The following is a 19,270-nucleotide window of genomic DNA, read 5'->3' as shown; positions in this document are numbered from 1 at the left end:
AATAACAATAATTTTATAATTAAAAATAAAATACTTGAAAGCATAGTACCAGATCTGTTAATTCTTATATCTCCAACGCTTAAAAATCTTTATGTCAGTTTCTTTAGATAAGTCTTTTATAAAAGACTCTTTGAATCACTTAAAACAGAATCTACTACAACTACAGGAATTGCCAAAACAAAAACAAAACATGCAAACTTACCGCTAAGCCCATCAACATATTTTCACCCACTGTGATCTGAATTCTCAGTCCAAATAAAGCATTCATTCCTTTGAGTTTTAGTTTATTCATTAGCTGAGTATGGACTTCATATTCCATAAATGGCAACAGATTACTGATAGCTGTGGCATTTGCTTCTGCCTGTGCTTTCTTTTTTAAGCGACATAACCTGTTAAAAAATAATGTAGTCAGACCTGGCCACTGCAGTTCAGTGGTTGAACATCGACCTATGAACCTGGAGGCCATGGTTTGATTTCTGATTCCCCTATTGGGGTGTGCAGGAGGTAACCAATCAATGATTCTCTCTCACCATTGAAGTTTCTCTTCCTCCCTCTCCCTTCCTCTCTGAAATTAAAAATATACATTTTTTAAAAAGAAAGAAATGTCCAATTTTTAAAACTTTCTAAGAGTGTGCTTGAGAAAACATTTACTCATTTCAAATAGGTTTAATTGCTATTTTTTTCACTGTATACATTTTTGCTGAAAATTTATTTCAACAAACAAAAATATAAAAAATCTAAAAATCTCTAAATATGAAATACTGATCAAAATCACTAGAGAATATAATTTAAATCTTAGATTTCATAACTCCATGCGATTGTATGATGAATGGACAGCAAAGGGAAAAGTTAATTTACTCATTGAAAGAATATAAACTTATAAAAACGTAGTTTATAAAAAAAATATAAAACTTGAATATCTATCATGTGCCAGGCATTATTTTAGGTGGCGAGCACTAATCAATGAAAAAAATACAATAACCAGCAGAAATAACAGAAAACAAAAATATTCAGATATTAAAATTATTAATTATAGAATCAGACTATAGCATGTGATATTAGATTTGAAAAAGAGTGAAATAAGACTTCTATAAGTAAAAAATAAATTTCCAAAAATTTAAACTCAAATTATTAGGTTTCTTAGCATATCAGAGACAGCCAGAGAAAAATAATTGAAATACAGATAATAAAGTATCTAAAATATAGCAAAAAGAAGAAAAAGATAGAAAATACAGAAGAGACAGTAACAGACGTAGAGGAGGCAGTGGAAAGTCTAACATATTTTAACTGGAGTATCAAGAAGAGAGAAGAGCCCTAGCCAGTTTGGCTCAATGGATAGAACATTGGCCTGTGGACCAAAGGGTCTGGGTCCGGGTTCAATTCTGGTCAAGGGCATGTCAGTTTCCATCCATTTGGCTCAATGGATAGAACATTGGCCTGTGGACCAAAGGGTCTGGGTCCGGGTTCAATTCTGGTCAAGGGCATGTCAGTTTCCAAAATGTATTATATACTTATATAATACTATTATATAAGTATTACATATACTTATATAATACTTCCAAATGTATTATATACTTAATACTTAATGTCATTAAAGCATACTGAGTCACATCCCAGTCCTTCGACGGGTTAATTAATAATAATTATAATAATAAATATATATATACAGAATTTAAATGTTTAAAACTAATATAAACTTACTCAAGTTTTATAATGAGGGTATTTTTCTCCCAATTTTCCCTATAATAATATACAAAGTTCTGATACTTCCCAGCCTGTCCAGGGTCCCAGGTAGGAAACAGAGCAGATGTTTGAAAACAGGTCTATTTGGCTTATACCCCAATAGGTGGGGAGGAAGGGGGAGGAGGTCAATGGGTAAAAAGGGGGACATCTGTAATACTTTCAACAATAAAGATAAATTTAAAAAAATAATTTTTTAAATGGGATGTGAAATACAATAGCAGGTTAGTACAATATATGGGACTGAAGCTCAGAAGAAAGTTCTGGACTGAAGTTATAAATTTGGGAGACATAGACACAGATAACATGGGTTCAACTATGGAGTTTTGAAAAGAGGATCCAGACCCATGCTCTCAAGGATCAAGAAATGAAGGGAAATCAACAAGGAGACTAGACACCATTCATAAAGGTAGGAAAAAGCAGGTGTGAAGCTGTGAAGTCAAAGAAGTTTCAAAAAAGAGAAAACGATCAACTGTATGACTATGCTGAAATGTCAAGGAAAATGAGGACAGAAATGCTTACTAGACTGGTAAACCAGCAGCTGTTAGTGATCTAGACCAGTGTTTCCCAACCTTCTCTCATGATGAGAATCACCTGGTGGAGTTGTTAAAACACAGATTCCTGAATCCCAACTAAGAAGTGCTAAACTAGAATTTTTGGGAACATATAGGTAAAATTGTATACTTAACTAGTGCTCTAAGACAATGTTATATACAGAGCACTAAGTTAGGTATGCAATTTTACCTATATGTTCTCAAAAATTCTAGTTTAGCACTTCTTAGTTGGGATTCAGGAATCTGTGTTTTAACAACTCCACCAGGTGATTCTCATCATGAGAGAAGGTTGGGAAACACTGACAATCAGAGCTATTTCCTATATGCCTACCACAATTAAGCATTTCCTACTCTTGTCAGTTTAAAAGGAACTCTTGCAGAAACCGGTTTGGCTCAGTGGTAGAGCGTCCGTCTGCGGACTGAAAGGTTCCCAGGTTCGATTCCGGTAGGGGGCATGTACATTGGTTGCGGGCACATCCCCAGGAAGTGTGCAGGAGGCAGCTGGTCGATGTTTCTCTCTCATCGATGTTTCTAGCTCTCTATTCCTCTCCCTTCCTCTCTGTGAAAAATCAATAAAATATATTTTTTAAAATAAATAAATAAAAGGAACTCTTACCAGCTAAGTGAATAAAAGAAATACTAAATATCACTGTTCTTTAAAAGAAAAATGTCAGTTTACAAAATGTATTATATACTTAATGTCATTAAAACATACTGAGACTGAGTCACATCCCAGTCCTTTGACAAATTACTTAATGATAATTATAATAATAAAAATATATATATACAGAATTTAAATGTTTAAAACTAATATAAACTTACTTAAGTTTTATAATGAGGGTATTTTTCTCCCAATTTTCCCTATAATAATATACAAGGTTCTGACACTTCCCAGCCTGTCCAGGGTCCCAGGTAGGAAACAGAGCAGATATTTGAAAATAGGTGTATTTGGCTTCATACCCCATACACTTTCAGGGACTCCAAATACTGATTTCACAAACATACCTTGCTTGAATGAGACAACCTTTCCCAATAACTGTTGCATCTGTTGGGAGGTCTATAGTTGTAAAGAGAACATCAGGAACTTTTTGTTTTCTACAGTTATAGCAATATGTGAGATGAGCTGGAAATGGCATATTCAGTTCATCATATGGTATATGGCAAAATCCACAGCCTGCAGGCAAATTTTCTTCTAGCCTATATGAATACATTAAGAAGAAAAATAAGGCACACTTGAAAATTATGTGCTTTTTAAAAAACAACAAATTACATACATAGTACTTGTGTACAAACTACACTATAATTTCTACCACAGAGGGTACCACTATGACTCGTAGGAATTACAAATGACCATGAAATGAGAACCATGTGAGAGAAAAGGCTCATACAAATAGAAAATCTTTTTTTATCAGTTCATATGTGTTCACTTACCACCTGACAATATACACTATTAATTCAAAATTTTTCTTTGGGATACAAAAAAACAAACAAACCATTAGACAAAGAAGATGGTATTTCCTTATTATATGACAGATAAAATGCAAATGTAATTTAAGAATTTTTAATAAAAACATTTTTTAATCAGAAAACCTAACAATAGGAAAAAATTAGGGCTAAAACCAAATTTATTCAAGAAGAAAAAATAGCAAGCCAAAAATATTTCAAAATTTCTAATTTCCAGTGACTGTTTTTAACATTTGAGAAACCAAAATACCATTTTCAAAAACAACATACATATCATAAACCACAAACGAATAACCCATAACCTTCGCATTCATTGTAAAATGTTTGTTACATATGCTGTTTATGATTTCATTTTAGAATGATTAAGTATTTGGTCACTCATTAAGTCTGAGGAAATCAGGTTCATGGAAATGGAAACAGAGAAAGCTGCATAGAGAACCCCAGACTTTCACCTAGCCCCATCTTCTAGGGCTCTGGAAACATGTGAGTTCTCAATAATCTAAAGCAGCCCTGGGGAAAAAGTAGGTTTACAGTTGTTCATGGAAAACACAGTCATTAATAAATAATACAAGAATAACTATAAACTTACTTTGCCCTACCCTGTATATTAATACTGAAAAAAAAATTGAAAAGCAAATATGCATACTGTGGGGTAAGGACTAATTAAAATTCTGATTCCATACTAACAGTTTTCTTGCATACATATTTGATCGTTTCATCTGTTTATAAAAAGCATTTTTTACATTTATGGAAGCTAACAGATTAAAAGGACTGATAATCAAATAAATAAGAAAGTAATCTCATTTTACCTAATGCTTTCACTTTCTTTCTTTTTTTAATATTTATTTACTTTATAGTGAGGGAGTAAGGGAGAATGATAGAGAAATAGAAACATGAATGAGAGAGAAACATCACCTATCAGCTGCCTCCTGTATACTCCCTATTGGGGATTGAGCCTGCAACCCGGGCATGTACCCTGACTGAGAACTGAACCAGTCACCTCTTGGTTCATGGATCGACTCTCAACCACTGATCCACACCAGCTGGGCTCATTTTCACTCTTATATATTTTAAAGTTAAACTTCACTTTCCATGAAGCTTAATATATAATTTTGGTATAATATAGTGTTTTGATGGTTTTATAAATGAAGAATTCTCTTTATGAAAATTGTTTCATGGTCTTTTTCTGTTTTAGAGGTAAGATAAAAGAAAATAATCAAATCAAATAAATTATTTCTATAATGTAACAAACAAAAAAAGTTTCCTTCAAATTCTGTAATTGGTAGTCATACATGTCACTTATCAAGATACTAGAAATTGTATGTGTCGTATAGTGCAGACCTCAATACTGCTCTGTTGCTGTGCATTAGGTAAAAATCAGTAAAGTGCCTGGTCCTGATTCCTACACTGTACTACTGTAATCCACCCTCACAGAGAAGACTTATCCCAGCTCTGACAAAAGAAATCAACCTCCCCCTTCTCTGCCCTTATAGAAAACAAGCCAGGCTATCATGACAACCTCTGTTCCAAACAGCTCTCCACGGTGCCATCCTGCAGAAATCTAGGGTTCAGTACAGCTGCTGTGCCAGATGCAGATAAAATACAGACCTCTTCACTATAAAAGAAAAAAAAATAAAACAAAAGTTAACATTTTCAGGTAATCTAAGTTTGGAAAATGTTAAATATCAGAGTGATTACAAGGGTGGCGATTTAAATTCAGGTTAGATTCTACTAAATATTAATAATATCACACGATTACCTCCTAAACCTAGGAGAGAAAATAGAAGAAATGTAATGTTATTAAAATGGAGGACAAGAATTCTTTATTACTTAAAAATTGTAAAAGATAAAGTATAATATTAATGACAATAAATTCCTTTAAAATATGGTAAAGCTGAGTAAGACAGAAATATTTCAAAATAAAAGTAGTAACTATGTTGTTGAATCAGGCAATAACTCATTAAAATATATTACAATCTTCTAAGTGCACATTAAAATGTATTTAATTATTCTAAAAGCAAACTACATATATATCTGTATCACTGAAGCTTAATATAAACAATAATAAAAAGAATCTGAAACAAATAATATCCAAAATATACTAACTGGAGCTTAAACTACATCGTTTTATGTATAAACTAAAAATTTATATTCAAAAGAATTCTTCGAAAGTCTTTACTATATATTACCCAATTTGAAAGCAAAAAAAAAAAAAAAAAAAAAAAAGGAGACAACACAATTATTGAAAGAAATCACAAAGCAAATCAGAAAAGTAGCAGCCTAGGAACAAGGGGTTGGAAACAAAGTGTAAATGGATGGGAAGCCTAAGAGGACAAGAAAGAAATGATCACTTGATTAGAGAAAGGCCAGGCTTAAAATGTTCCAGTGGATACTGAGAATGTCAGAAGAATAACAGAGACTCACTAAAAGACACTGAATCAAGGAGCTATAAGAGCAGATGTACTTCAAGGAGTTTAATCTGGTAATAGTAAATTGGATGGGTTAGAACAGAAGACATTAGTAAAGATGGGATTCAATACAAAGACTTTTAGAGGTCTAGAGAAAAAAGGAGTTTGTGTCAGATGAATTCAAACTTCTAAGAAAATTAACTGGACTCATGTCTGTAGACCTCACATCTGTGACCTATTTTCAGCCTCACTGAATCTAAAACTTCTCCAGTGTTATGTTTTTAGCTTTGAACACTCTCATTATGCCTCTTCACTTCATTTATGTAATTCATACTCATCCTTCAAGATTCCATTCAAGCTTCAGTTACTACATTAACACTTTCTTCCAATCCTACCCTTAACCTCCAATCCTCTGGGATCCCAAAGCATCCTGGGATATCTCTATCATAAAATGTATATTCATCATAATTCTCCAGTATAATATGAATCTGATAACATGGACTATTTCTTTTAAAACCATATCCCTAGGACTTGAAAGTGTGTGCCCCTAAATCTGTGAATGAAGCAAAACTATATATTGGGGGGTACAGCAGGATAAGCATAATAGAGTTAGTAGTTTAACAAAAGTAGAACAACTACAATGGGAATAGAACAGTCAAGATGATAATACATAGACTACAAAGATAAAGATGCAACAGGCATGGCTCTGTAATATCCACATTTACGACAGTCTAATCCTTCTTCTCTAGTAATGATCACCACAAATGCAAGAGAATTATCCATGTAATAATTCCAGTAAGTATTATCTAAGAACAGAAGATGGAAAATAAGATAGCAGAAGGTTAGTTTCTAGATGATATCTATTATAAACTTTTGAAGGAAATAATAGTAGGGCACAAGGATGGCAGAAATAAGTAAAGTCAGAACCTGAGTAAGAAACTAGAAAAACTCTTGGTTAAGATAAAGGCGCAAACAAAACAAATGTGCATGAGCAAATGATGTGGATGGAGAATTATTGTGATCCAGGAATGAAATCTTAAGGGTTTCACATTTTTAAGAGGCAACAGTTTTGAGTAAAAATTAGGTCCAAAGTGTGGTTGAAAGTCAAGTGGAGGTAGAGGACTCAAGAATGAGAAATGCAATGCCAGGGTGATAGAAGTGAGATAATTACTCTAACTGGAGGAGATAGCAGAGAAGAAATTAAGACAGGCAGAAGACTGTTTCGGAGGGAGGAGAAAAGTCTGAACTGTAGAATGGCATGGACTTTACAGGAGAAGAGGTTGTTCTAATGAAAAACAGGAAAACAGGTTTTGAGAACTAACAATATGGGAGTCCCTTCATTGCTTGGCGGAGTTAGAAATGATGATTTGGTTAGTAGGAGAAAGTCAAGCAACAGTTAGTAAAAGAAGATAGAGTTTACAGATGAGCTTTAAAGACACAAGGCAGTTTATTTACATAGATCAAGGATTCCAAAGATCCCAGAGGAAGAAGTTAATGGAGTCATTACCTGGAATAAAATCAGCCTAGAGTTAATATTTGCTATGTGCCAGTATTATATTCTCACTCAATGTGTACGCTGAGGCTCAGAGGAGTAACTTTCTCAAAATTTCACAGCAACTCAGGGGCAAAAATAGCACATAAACCTGTCTGAGGTACTCTAAAGGTCAGGGGCCTGGATCACCTGCTATTCTTCTCTCTATGTTTGCATAAAGCTTTCCCCCTTTCAGAGGACAATCTGTAAGTTACACCTAGAAAAGCAGGTTGTATTATCATTTACCAGATGCTAGTCGATTCACTGTAGCCCACTACAGCATGACAGCCTAATGCTTTAGCATGTGACTTTATTTCTTGTCTGATTTCTGCCCACCACGCATCTCGAGTTTCTGGTTCATCTGAAAAATAAATTTTAAATCAGTTTACTACACAATAGTACATTGTCTTTATGAACAGAAAAATGTTTAAAATAAACATACTCTGGAAGGCAAAAGTAAAAGTACTGTTCTATACAGATTTTATAACGTCACATCTTTAAAATACTATTTCTCAAAAGCTTAACATTTTAATGTAATGCTACTTCTCAAAAAGTATATTTTAAACCTGATAGCTGGGGGGGAAAAAACAAACCCCTAGTTCTATTTGTTTTATTGCTTTAAAGGACATCTATAGAGATGTATTTAATTAGATACAACTTAAAATATAGACCCAGACTTTCCAGATTCTAATCTTAAATTGAGAGGGTATCTTATATCTCACCTCACTGAGGGAACTCACTATGAATCATATCTATAAATTTAATTTAGATTCAGATTTCATTTCCTGGTACCTATCTTTTATAACCCACTATATTCTGAGTTCTTTCCAAGGTAAAGATTTAACGATGTTAAAAAAAAAAAAAGAGAGAAAGCCCTGGCTGGTTTGGCTCAGTGGACAGAGTGTCAGTCTACAGACTGAAGAGTCCAGAGTTTGATTCCGATCAAGGGCACATGCCTGGATTGCAAGCTCGACCCCCCAGTAGCAGGAATGCAGGAGGCAGCCGATCAATAATTCTCTCTCATCATTGATGTTTCTCTCTCTCTCCCTCTCCCTTCCTCTCTAAAATCAATAAAAAATACATTTAAAAAAGAGAGAGAAAAAGCTATCAGTAGTAATCCTTCTAAAAAGATGTGGGTCCTAAGGCAAAATGACAAAATATAAAGGGACTAGCCAATTCAAAATAAAGAAAATAAATACATTTAAAAGATTAATACAAATAATTTGGTCATTGTATATAGGGACAAATTTCAGATAGAACACTGTAATTCCACATATGGCTCTGTAATTAAGTGAATGCCTTAGAATCCCAGAATTAGATTTCATTACCATAGAGAAATCCAATATTATTTTGTAATGGAGCATCTGTCACACATACTTCCTAATCACTTGCATATAGCTACAAACTACTGGTGAACAGCAGCTGCAAATTATAGTAGCTTTTTATGTACAAAGATGTTAAAAACAGAAATGGTCTATAATCAGCACATCCTAATTTATTTCTTTTTGTGGCAAATTGTTGAGATAGAAAAAAACTAAACCAACTCTATATAGTATATTAAGCTCTTATTGTAAATTTCCCCCATATAAGGCACTATTAAAACTGCAAATGAAACAATCTCCAAACTTCCATTTTTGAATTTCAGTATATATCCATTTTCAAAATACGTTTTGCAAAATAAGAAAAATAAGTATAATTATACTCACTAGTGAAATATTGAAGACAGCAAAGTAAAGAACGTTAAAAGGCTTACTATGACTCACATTCCTATGATGTAATTTTGTTTCCTCCACGGGAGGAAGATCAGCAAAAGGGAGAAATGAGGAGATAAAGGCCAGAACTACAAATGATGCCAGCCACTTCTTGAATTAAAGCTTTGGATCCAAAACAGAGCTACCCTAAAACTTTCTTTCAGAAGAAAAGAAAAAAATGCAGACTCCAGGAAACTGAGAAAAATGTCAAAGTAGGAGAAAAATAAAGGAAGAGAATAGAAAAGACTACAATACGGTGATAGCAATTAATATTATAAATTAAGACATGTGTGAGAGAATTAGGTGGTCCTATTTTGCATATACATTATTATGCTAAAGAATTTCTTTATAGTTTAACTGAAATGCAGACATTAACAGCACAAATACACTTTCAAATCCAAACTCTTTCTTTTAAGGCATGTATAAAAGACATCTATTTAATATCATCCTTCCCTAACAGGGAATTTTTAGAACATAGTTACTTAACCTATTAAATTACTTATTCTTTGAAAATACATACCATAAATAATAGAAATATTTGTTTAGAAAATAATTATTTTTATAAAAAAACTGTAAAATAAAAAGTCTAACTTTTCCTAAATGCACTAGTAGGGCCTGCTTTTTACTTCTTATATCTTTCTGCAAGTTTAAACTATTTTTTTTGCTAAGACAAATAATTATATACTATAGTTTTATAAAAATATATCTTCTCACATTAGGTGTGCCTACATTTTTGTCACAAGTAATATATGGTAGCTTTTCTATTTTAAGAATGAATTTTACAAGAAGTAATACATAACACTGTTTTTCAAATTAATGAAAGATAGAGGGAGCCACTTAGTTTATGTTCAAGATATATTTAGAAATGACTAGCATGTCTAAATGGAAAAGTATGTAATAATAATTACTATGAGATACATGTAATCACATAGAATACAAAGTTTATTACATCAAACTTACCTTGGTATAACACATAAAATAATCAGATAATTAAACCAAACACTATGAAAGAATATGTGGCTGATTAAAAAAAAATTAAAAATAAAAAGCTGAATGCAGCACAAGTGGAGCATTCATATTCTTCTGACAAGTTCACAAGCAGCCTTTATTTTGACAAACGAGCCACGCAGGTGCACATGAGGATGCCACTGTTGTAATTATTTACAAGTTTAATAAAAGCTAACAAGTTACATAACATGGGAGCTAAGGAAGCAAATGGCATATGTCCACACTCCAAAGAATGTCTTGAATTTGGATTTTGGCTAAAGCAAAAGCTCAAAGAACAAAAGATTTTGCAAAGCATTTCAGCAGACAGGAGCCAGAAACAGTGAATATTTTGGGCGCATGCTTGGATCAGGTGACAGTACAGACCGAAAACTATGGCAGCTCACTGAAATGGTTACAGAAAGTAATGGCCCTAGATTCTAGGTGAAAGCAAGGCAAGCATACAGTAAGTAGGGAGCACTTCATCACAAACTAGTAATCGGATTAACAATAACTATCTACAACTGTAAGCAGAAAGCCAAAGGATATATTTTTTGGCTATTAAATTTAGGGGTTTAATATGAAGGTTAATCAATTTATTTAATATTAAGGATAAATTAAATTTATCTTCAATACCTATATCATATTTATGCTGGATTAGCCAGAGAATCTTGAAGTATTAATTATAATCAGTTTAACTTAATACAACTGAAAATTCAGAAATATCATAGTTTTTAACTGCTACAAAGGAATCTTAAATGCTTAAAAACTGCTAACATTCTTATAGGAAACATACTAGTAAATTTAAGTTGTTTTATTTGTCCTTCATAAGTCAAAAATTGGAGGATCTACCATACTTATATAAATGGTAAAATAAGGAATCTGGCTTAAAAATTTATGGTGTCTGGACAATGTGGTTCAGTGGTTGATTGTCGATCTATGAACCAGGAGGTCACAGTTCAATTCCCGGTCAGGGCACATAAAAAAAAAAAAAATCAATAAAAATGTATGGCAACCATACATGCCAACATAAAACTGAATACAATTTAGTCACTTGGAGGATATACAGCTGAGATGTGAGGTTCACAACTGATAACATTTCAAAGATGTTAGGAAAAACATACCTTCACTTGAAATACCAATAATCTATGTAGAATTATTATTATAAAGATATCATTTTAGGAGGTAATAACATATTTATTATACAAATTATGTTTCATACTATTTTATGTTTTTCTTCTATGAGTCAAAATTTCATAGATAATATCACTCTTTTCATATTTTTAATATATTCTTTTAATTGAAGGCATGAACTGAGCTCTAGAATAGTATCTCACTAATACTTTTTTTAAAGTAATGTCTGCACACTTGGGTTATCATAAAGAATTCATTTTGCAACTGTTACTTTTCTGGAGCATAGCCGTAGCTTGATATCTTGCCATCTTTTTAGCATTCTATCTTGTTTCTAAAGTGCAGGTGGAACTGGTAGTTTCAAAAAATAACAGTAATAGTTTACATCTCAGAAAGGAAAAAAAAAGTAAACAACTCAATACAACATGCCCTTCTAAAGCTCAATCCCGTTGAGTTTTTAGGCAATCACACACTTGCAATTAAGAATCACTGACTATCTGAAACGTTAAACTTAGCTCTCAGAAAAATTCTGTCCTAAGAATCTTTTCATCTAATTGAAAGAATAAAATAATTTTATTCAACCAACTTTTTAAATGAACAAGAGGAGATAAACTGTTAGGTAGAATCAAAAATTTATAATACAATTACATTCTATTTTGTTATTGGGAGCATAAAAAGCTATATTCTGAAAGAATTATTAATACCTGAAAGAATTATTCTAACCTAAAACAAACTTTGAGGAAGATATATTTTCCCTAAAGAAATAGAAAGTAGAAAGTTTAGGTTCAAGGGAATATAACAAACCCCAAATTGGATGGGGATACAGAACCAGACCAGAAAGACTCTTATTATACAGGGAATGATGTACAAATTCAAACAAACATCATGATGCAGTAATTTGGGATGTTAGGAGGTAGCTGAGATATAATCCATGTTAGAGCAAACTGGAGTTCTTTACTATTTGTGGAAAAAAAATTATATGTAGACTTCTCCCTAATTTTGAACTTAAACTCTGCATATATAAAGATCAGTATATATAGAAAGAAATATAAACAGTATATATAGAAAGAAAAAATTATATATTTACATGTTACATTATAATAATGTAATGAATATCCAATTGCACTATTATACATATAAAGAGTGAAATTTCACAATTAAGATTATATATGTAATTTTATAGACAGTAAAAAAAAATGGATAGCAATGAATATAGAGTCACATTATATATAGAGAAAATTATATATACACTAGAGGCCTGGTGCATGAAACCTGTGCATGGGGGGTGGGGAGGGTGTCCAGCCTGCATCCTATCCAATTTGGGACCCCTCAAGGGATGTCCGACTGACCGTTTAGGCCTGATCCCACGACATCCCTCTCACAATCCAGGACTGCTGGCTCCCAACTGCTCACTTGCCTGCCAGCCTGATCATCCCCTAACCACTCCACTGCCAGCCTGATTGATGCCTTACTGCTCCCCTGCCAGCCTGTTTGCCCCTAACTGCCCTCCCCCGCAGGCCTGGTCACCATTAACTGCCCTCCCCTGCAGGCCTGGTCCCCCCGAAACTGCCCTTCCCTGCAGGCCCAGTTGCCCCCAACTTCCTTCCTCTACTGGCCTGGTCACCCCTAACTTCCTTCCTCTGCAGGTTTGATTGCCCCCAACTGCCCTCCCTTGCAGGCCTGGTCCCTCCCAACTGCCCTCCCCTGCTGGCCACCTTGTGGTGGCCATCTTGTGTCTACATGGAGGTAGCCATCTTGTATGTTGGTCAATCTGCATATTACTCCTTTATTAGATAGGATAGAGGCCTGGTTCATGGGTGGGGGCCAGCTGGTTTGCCCTGAAGGATGTCCCGGATGAGGATGGGGGTTCCCTTGGGGCATGGGGCAGCCTGGGCAAGGGGCCTGTGGTGGTTTGTAAGCTGGCCCCCTGGTGACCCAAGTGGAGGCCCTGGTATCTGGGGTTTATTTATATTCTACAATTGAAACTTTGTAGTCTGGAGCAGAGCCAAGCCTTCTGCTTGCTCTGTAGCAGCAGCCATTTCTGTTTGGATTTATGCATCTTCTATTATTGAAACTTTGTAGCTTTAAGCGGAGGCCTGGTCCAGCAAGGGCAGGCGGAAAGCTTGGCTTCCTCCATTGCCGGGGAAACCCAAGCCTCCCTCCTGCTCTCTGTGGTCATAGCCATCTTGGTTGGGTTTATTTGCATATTTGCTCCTGATTGGCTTGTGGGTCTGGCTTGTGGGCATGGCTTGTGAGTGTAGTGGAGTGGTGGTTAATTTGCATATTACTCTTTTATTAGGTAAGATTTATATGTTACCTTATATATGAAGAAAAGTTCACATAGCATACATGCTATATTTATGCCTTCTTAATTCTATAGGGTAGAGCAAAAGTAGGTTTACAGTTGTGGGAATGCAAAACACCATTTATTCTTGTGTTATCTATTAATTATTATATTATTTTTCATACAAATAACTATAAGCCTACTTTTACCCCAACCTGTACATATCTATTTCCTAAAAACCTTATCAAAATACTAAAACCTAAAAACTGCTTACCTACTTTAGGCTTAGTTTGCACATTTCCTTATGCGCATACTTCCCTCTCAGATACAGTAAAAAGAATAACTGCTGAGATCATCAGTAGAATTCAAGTTCTAAGAAAGCCTATCTCCATTTAACTAATACACACACACACACACACACACACACACACACACACATACACAGCAAAACAGTATAAAAAGTAACCTAGACTAGATGTGTACATAGGATCTCCGCCTGGCTGAAGAATGGTGTTTCTAATCTCCAACACTGTGCTTAAGACATGGCAGGCACTCCATGAATATCCACTAAATAAAAGGCTCTTCTTTAAATTTTCTTTTTTGTAATTTTGGATGATTAGACTGATATGTATATTCTATAAATATTTCCTTAAACATAACCTGGTACCAGGCCAGAAACATAAAAGGCAAGATAATAAAAGGTGATATTTATAAAATAAATTCTGATAATTCTGATATTGAGTTCCTTCTTCCTGCTCTATAAAATATTTTCTACCACTGAAGTTAACACAAACTAAGATAGCGAAGCAGGAGAAAAGAGAATGGGTGGGGAGAGGGAGCTAAACTAACAAAAACATTTTGTACTCAATGGGAAATTTTAAGAATGAAGTAAGTAACAATCAAATGAGTACTGGCTAGAATATAATTTTGCAAATGCTCGAAGTGTCAGAACTACATTCAAAGAATGTACATTCGCATCCAAAAACACTGTCTAAAATATAAATATACATGAATTGCCTATATATCCTTTAAAAACTGAGCTCAAGAATTACTTCTACAAACTTTCTTGCCATAGAGTTAATCATGTCTTCCTCTCTAACGCTGTGTCTCGTATCACATCACACCACACAGTAAACCACTTACATATTTTTCAGGCCTTGGCATCATTGCACACTTACTACCTAACAAACTGCATGGCAGAAAATAAATTATAGTAAATGCTTGCATGATATATCTTATTTCATGAAATATTATTGTGTAACATTAAATGTTTTCTTATACCATTCCACATTTTAATGTTTGTGAAATAAGATTGTCTATAATTGTAAGTAGGCTATTATTACATTGATGATACATCATATAATACATGGTACCAGAGAATCCAGAGAATACACAATATGGATCAACAATTAGCAGAAACTACATCAACAAATAGTTTTCTCACTGACTTGGTCAATTCTTGATTCATATAGTAATATGGGACAGCAACATTCCCTAAATATACGGAAAATACATTAATAATTTTAATATATTTACCAAAATATATCACTTTTTTTCCAGAAAGGTCAAGTTATTTTTCCTAAATTAATGTCAAAATCAGCCTGATGTCTGAATATGTACCAACTGTTACCATAATGATTCTAATACCTGAGTCAAAAGCATACAACTATGGGAACATTAAACTGACAGTCATCTTTTATGTTCTTTTAATAGCTTATAACTTATATCCATCTTTTTTCCCCCATACACTATGACTGGACTTTATTTTTAAATGATGGCAAGATATACTGCTTCCTCAACCAAGTTTGTCCTTGCCAAATTCTATTATTTTGCTTACATGGGACAAAGTCTTTATTATGTATATGGGATTTATCTTTTTCCCTTTCTACTTTTCAGGACTGTTCTATTATCTAACACACACATCTCACCCTCAACATCTTTGCCCTAATAAGGTTTCAACTCTTTAAATTACTAATCTGCTCTCAGTTTTCTTTTTCTGTGTAATAAGCTTTTTTCTTCCCACTATATTAATATGCCTAATGTTTTAAATATATATTCTTACTTACTAAAGGAACCAAACAGGGTATTTTTAATTCCTTACTAAAAACTAAGCATAAAGCATTACATTAAAAATGAGTATTTTAATTCTAATCAATGTGAGAACATGCTGGCCAAAACTTGGATAGCCAATAGAGGTAATTCCACTAAAGATTTACCAAGTGATGTCAGTCTAAATCTGCAAAGGTTGGACCTGATCAGATTGTTTACTAGACTGAATTTAGGTAAATCTGCATGATGAACATGAGTTACTTCATAGTCAAACATGCATTACTTACATCAGAATTTACATCCTGGACTCCTAAGAACAAAGAAAGTTTACAATATTGAAAAGATTATAGGATATTATCTAAAAAGGTGAGCTTCTGGGTTTTTGTTTTTGTTTTTTGACACAGGAACTGAAAAGATTCTTTAGGCAAAATAACAGCTTCTGATATTGAATCAAGATGATTCTACTGTTTAATTCTAACATGTAAATGACATAAAAATGTAAGATATCTGTATTATTAAAAGAATATTCTTATCAAAAAGGAAAATCGAAAATATTATTCTAAGTAAAATAAGAAAGTCAAAAGAAGCTAAGAACCATATGATTTCACTCATATGTGAGATATAAAACTGAACTTGTGGACACAGACAACAGTGTGGTGGTTGCCAGAGGGAAGGGGAGGGAGTGGAGAGTAGAGGTCTAATATATAGGATGGAAGATGGTTTGACTTTGCGTAGTGGGCAGTGCAATATACAGACCTTGTATCATATAAGTGTACACTTGAAACCTATATGATCCTACTAACCAATGTCACCCCAATAAATTTAATTTTAAAAAAGAAAAGAAAGAAAAATGAACTGGCTTTGACTTTAAACCACATCATCAGCTGTAAAGCTATCTTAGTTTAGTTTCTTTAAAAGCTACAAACAATATCTGTATGTAAAAATAATTAAAAAGAAAAAGTATATTCTCATGTAGAAGGGGGATGAGAAAGCTTATGAAAGCTGTTAATCTCCCCAAAATCTGCTCTTACCAAATTTTGGAACACTTTTAGAATTATAAATAAAAATGCTAAGAGTTACATTATCATATTTGTAGAACACAAAGCACATTATATTCAAATCTAGATTGAAGTTTAATTATACTTTAAGATTATCAAGCTAGTCATTTAATACTTATATTTAATAATATTTCCTTAATCATAAAGCTAATGGTTGTGTCATTTTTATCTGATATGAAAAAAATGTTCAAAACATAACATATTTTAAAGTTATTATTCTGATGGTCAGTCACCTAACAAAAATCATTCATAATTTATGGTATTTCTATGGTTTTGATTAATTCATTTTAGTTCACACATTTTTATATTTGCATTTCCATGGAAATTATAAGAATTAGAATATATATACTGAAGAATATATCTTTATGACTGAATTGATATGAAACCTATTTAATCTAGAATATTTCTAAAAACTTCACTGAGCTGCCATAATTTTTGTCAGCATATGTAGTACTGAATGACCATTAAAATACCTGAATTGAAACTATTCCAGTCTAGCAGTTTGTAAGATCTTGTGTTACCCATAATTCCGACAAAGGCTGAGTTCAAAACAGCAAATTAGAAGATCAGTTTTAGGTGCAGAATAGTAGGGGGGGAAAAAAACAAACTATAAACAAGAACACAATTGACAACACCACTCGACAGGAACTGGAAAAACACAGACAGCAGAGTTAATAAGAAGTTGAAATAGAAAGAGAAGAAGGAGCATGCTATCATAATCTAACATTAACTAAAGTTTAATTATTTAGTATAATTACCTTGATTTTTAAAACCACCCCATTTGTTCCTTTGTTGTATGACTTGGTTTGCTAAATCCTTAACAAAGGAAAAAGTTCAAAAGAAATAACTACAAAATAATAATCCATAGAATTAGCAGGTGGTAGTGGTTTTAAAATAAGATTTTTTTCTTCTACACTCAGTTTGAAATGCAAATTTCCCGTACTCAGTAATCAAAAAAAAAAAAAAAAAAAAAAAAATAGCTCAGCATTCATTTGAGTGCAAATACAGCACTTTTAACATTAGCACATGTATCTCAATTCACCCTAAGTTCTGCAGATGAACTCAGAGTCATAAAATTAACACATTATCATTATGGTAGATGCTAATCTAGAGTTTTGTTTTAACATTCGGGTACTTTCAATAAATTGAAATGTTTTCATAAATATTTAATGGCCTAAAGATTAAGAAAATGTTCCTTTTTTAAAGTGTAAAAGATGTATTAAGCAATCAAAAGAATATGATATCTGTATCAAACTAACATTGGAACCATTAGAATATACAACTTGTATTTAACTGAAGATAAAACAAAATTAAAATATAACTTATATACCATTAAAGCATTTATATGTTTATGTCCATAATCATTTGGGAAATAGCCCCATTATTAACTAAAATTTCTATATGTGAATTGAAAAACTACTCTGAAAAGAAAGACAAAGAATGAATAAGTAATTACAATATACAAAATGTGTTCTTAATAAGGGTTCCTATACTCTTCCCTGGGCCTGGATTCTTACATTTCTTGCAATGCTAGGATATACTAACAAGTACAACAGATCCTACAAAGCAGTTTTTTGTATAAAATATGATTTTAAATACAGCTCTCTACTTCAACTTATTTAAATAACCTTCACTTCTTCTCCCAGACTCACATACCACTTACTCAGAGTACATGGAAGCAAAAATAAAAATGTAAATAAGCCCTAGCTGGTTTGAATCAATAGATAAAGCGTCAGCCTGAGGACTGATGGGTCTCAGTTCGATTCTGGTCAAGGGCATGTAATTTGGTTGCACGCTCTTTCCTGGCCTGGGCCCTGGTCGAAGTTCATGCAGGAGGCAACCAATCAATGTGTTTATCTCACATCAATATTTCTGTCTTTCCCTCTCTTCCACTCTTTCTAAAAACCAATAGAAAAAAAATATCATTGGGTGAGAATTAAAAATAAATAAACAAAAAAAAATTTTAATGCAAATAAAAACACATTACCAATAATTAAATACATTCCTAATGTCATTTTTGAAGTTATTATGTCAGTTGTGCAATCTAACAAAATATTTTGAGTCAGTGGCCCATAGAAATACAGGCAACTAGCCCTGGTCATATAATTAATGTCAGGTATCTAAATCCAGTATTTCCTTGCACTTTCCAAATAATCCAAGTTCCTAAACACAAAAATATAAACTTTGCATAGTCTTCAAAGTCTCAATACATTAAACTGGCATCGGTCTAAATTTGCCTTTAATTACTGCAGAATATACAAATACTATATGGGGGGGGGGATCTTAAATTGACCAAAAAATAAGAAACAGGGGGGT

The 19,270-nt window shown here is 33.2% G+C and overlaps 1 protein-coding gene across 22 annotated transcripts in view; it reads right to left on the bottom strand.

The window, feature by feature from the left end:
- C2CD5 (C2 calcium dependent domain containing 5) overlaps positions 1–19,270 on the bottom strand; it is a 96,024-nt gene that overhangs the window by 34,432 nt on the left and 42,322 nt on the right. For 12 of the 22 annotated variants that reach the window (XM_084877182.1, XM_084877172.1, XM_084877164.1 and 9 more), the window contains 4 exons: positions 7,944–8,058; positions 5,278–5,373; positions 3,300–3,491; positions 203–389 (listed from right to left, as the gene is read on the bottom strand). In XM_084877182.1, coding sequence (XP_084733308.1) covers positions 203–389; positions 3,300–3,491; positions 5,278–5,373; positions 7,944–8,058 — 590 coding nt within the window. Of the gene's footprint in view, positions 1–202; positions 390–3,299; positions 3,492–5,277; positions 5,374–7,943; positions 8,059–17,427; positions 17,494–19,270 lie in introns of all 22 variants that reach the window. The other 10 variants (XM_084877174.1, XM_084877166.1, XM_084877180.1 and 7 more) reach the window with 1 other exon arrangement.

The sequence above is a fragment of the Pipistrellus hanaki genome (genome assembly GCF_964339955.1).
Source record: "Pipistrellus hanaki genome assembly, chromosome: 3".
Classification (NCBI taxonomy): Eukaryota; Metazoa; Chordata; class Mammalia; order Chiroptera; family Vespertilionidae; genus Pipistrellus; species Pipistrellus hanaki.
The sequence above is the reverse complement of the archived record's forward strand: the minus strand, read 5'-3'. Positions and strand labels throughout refer to the sequence as shown.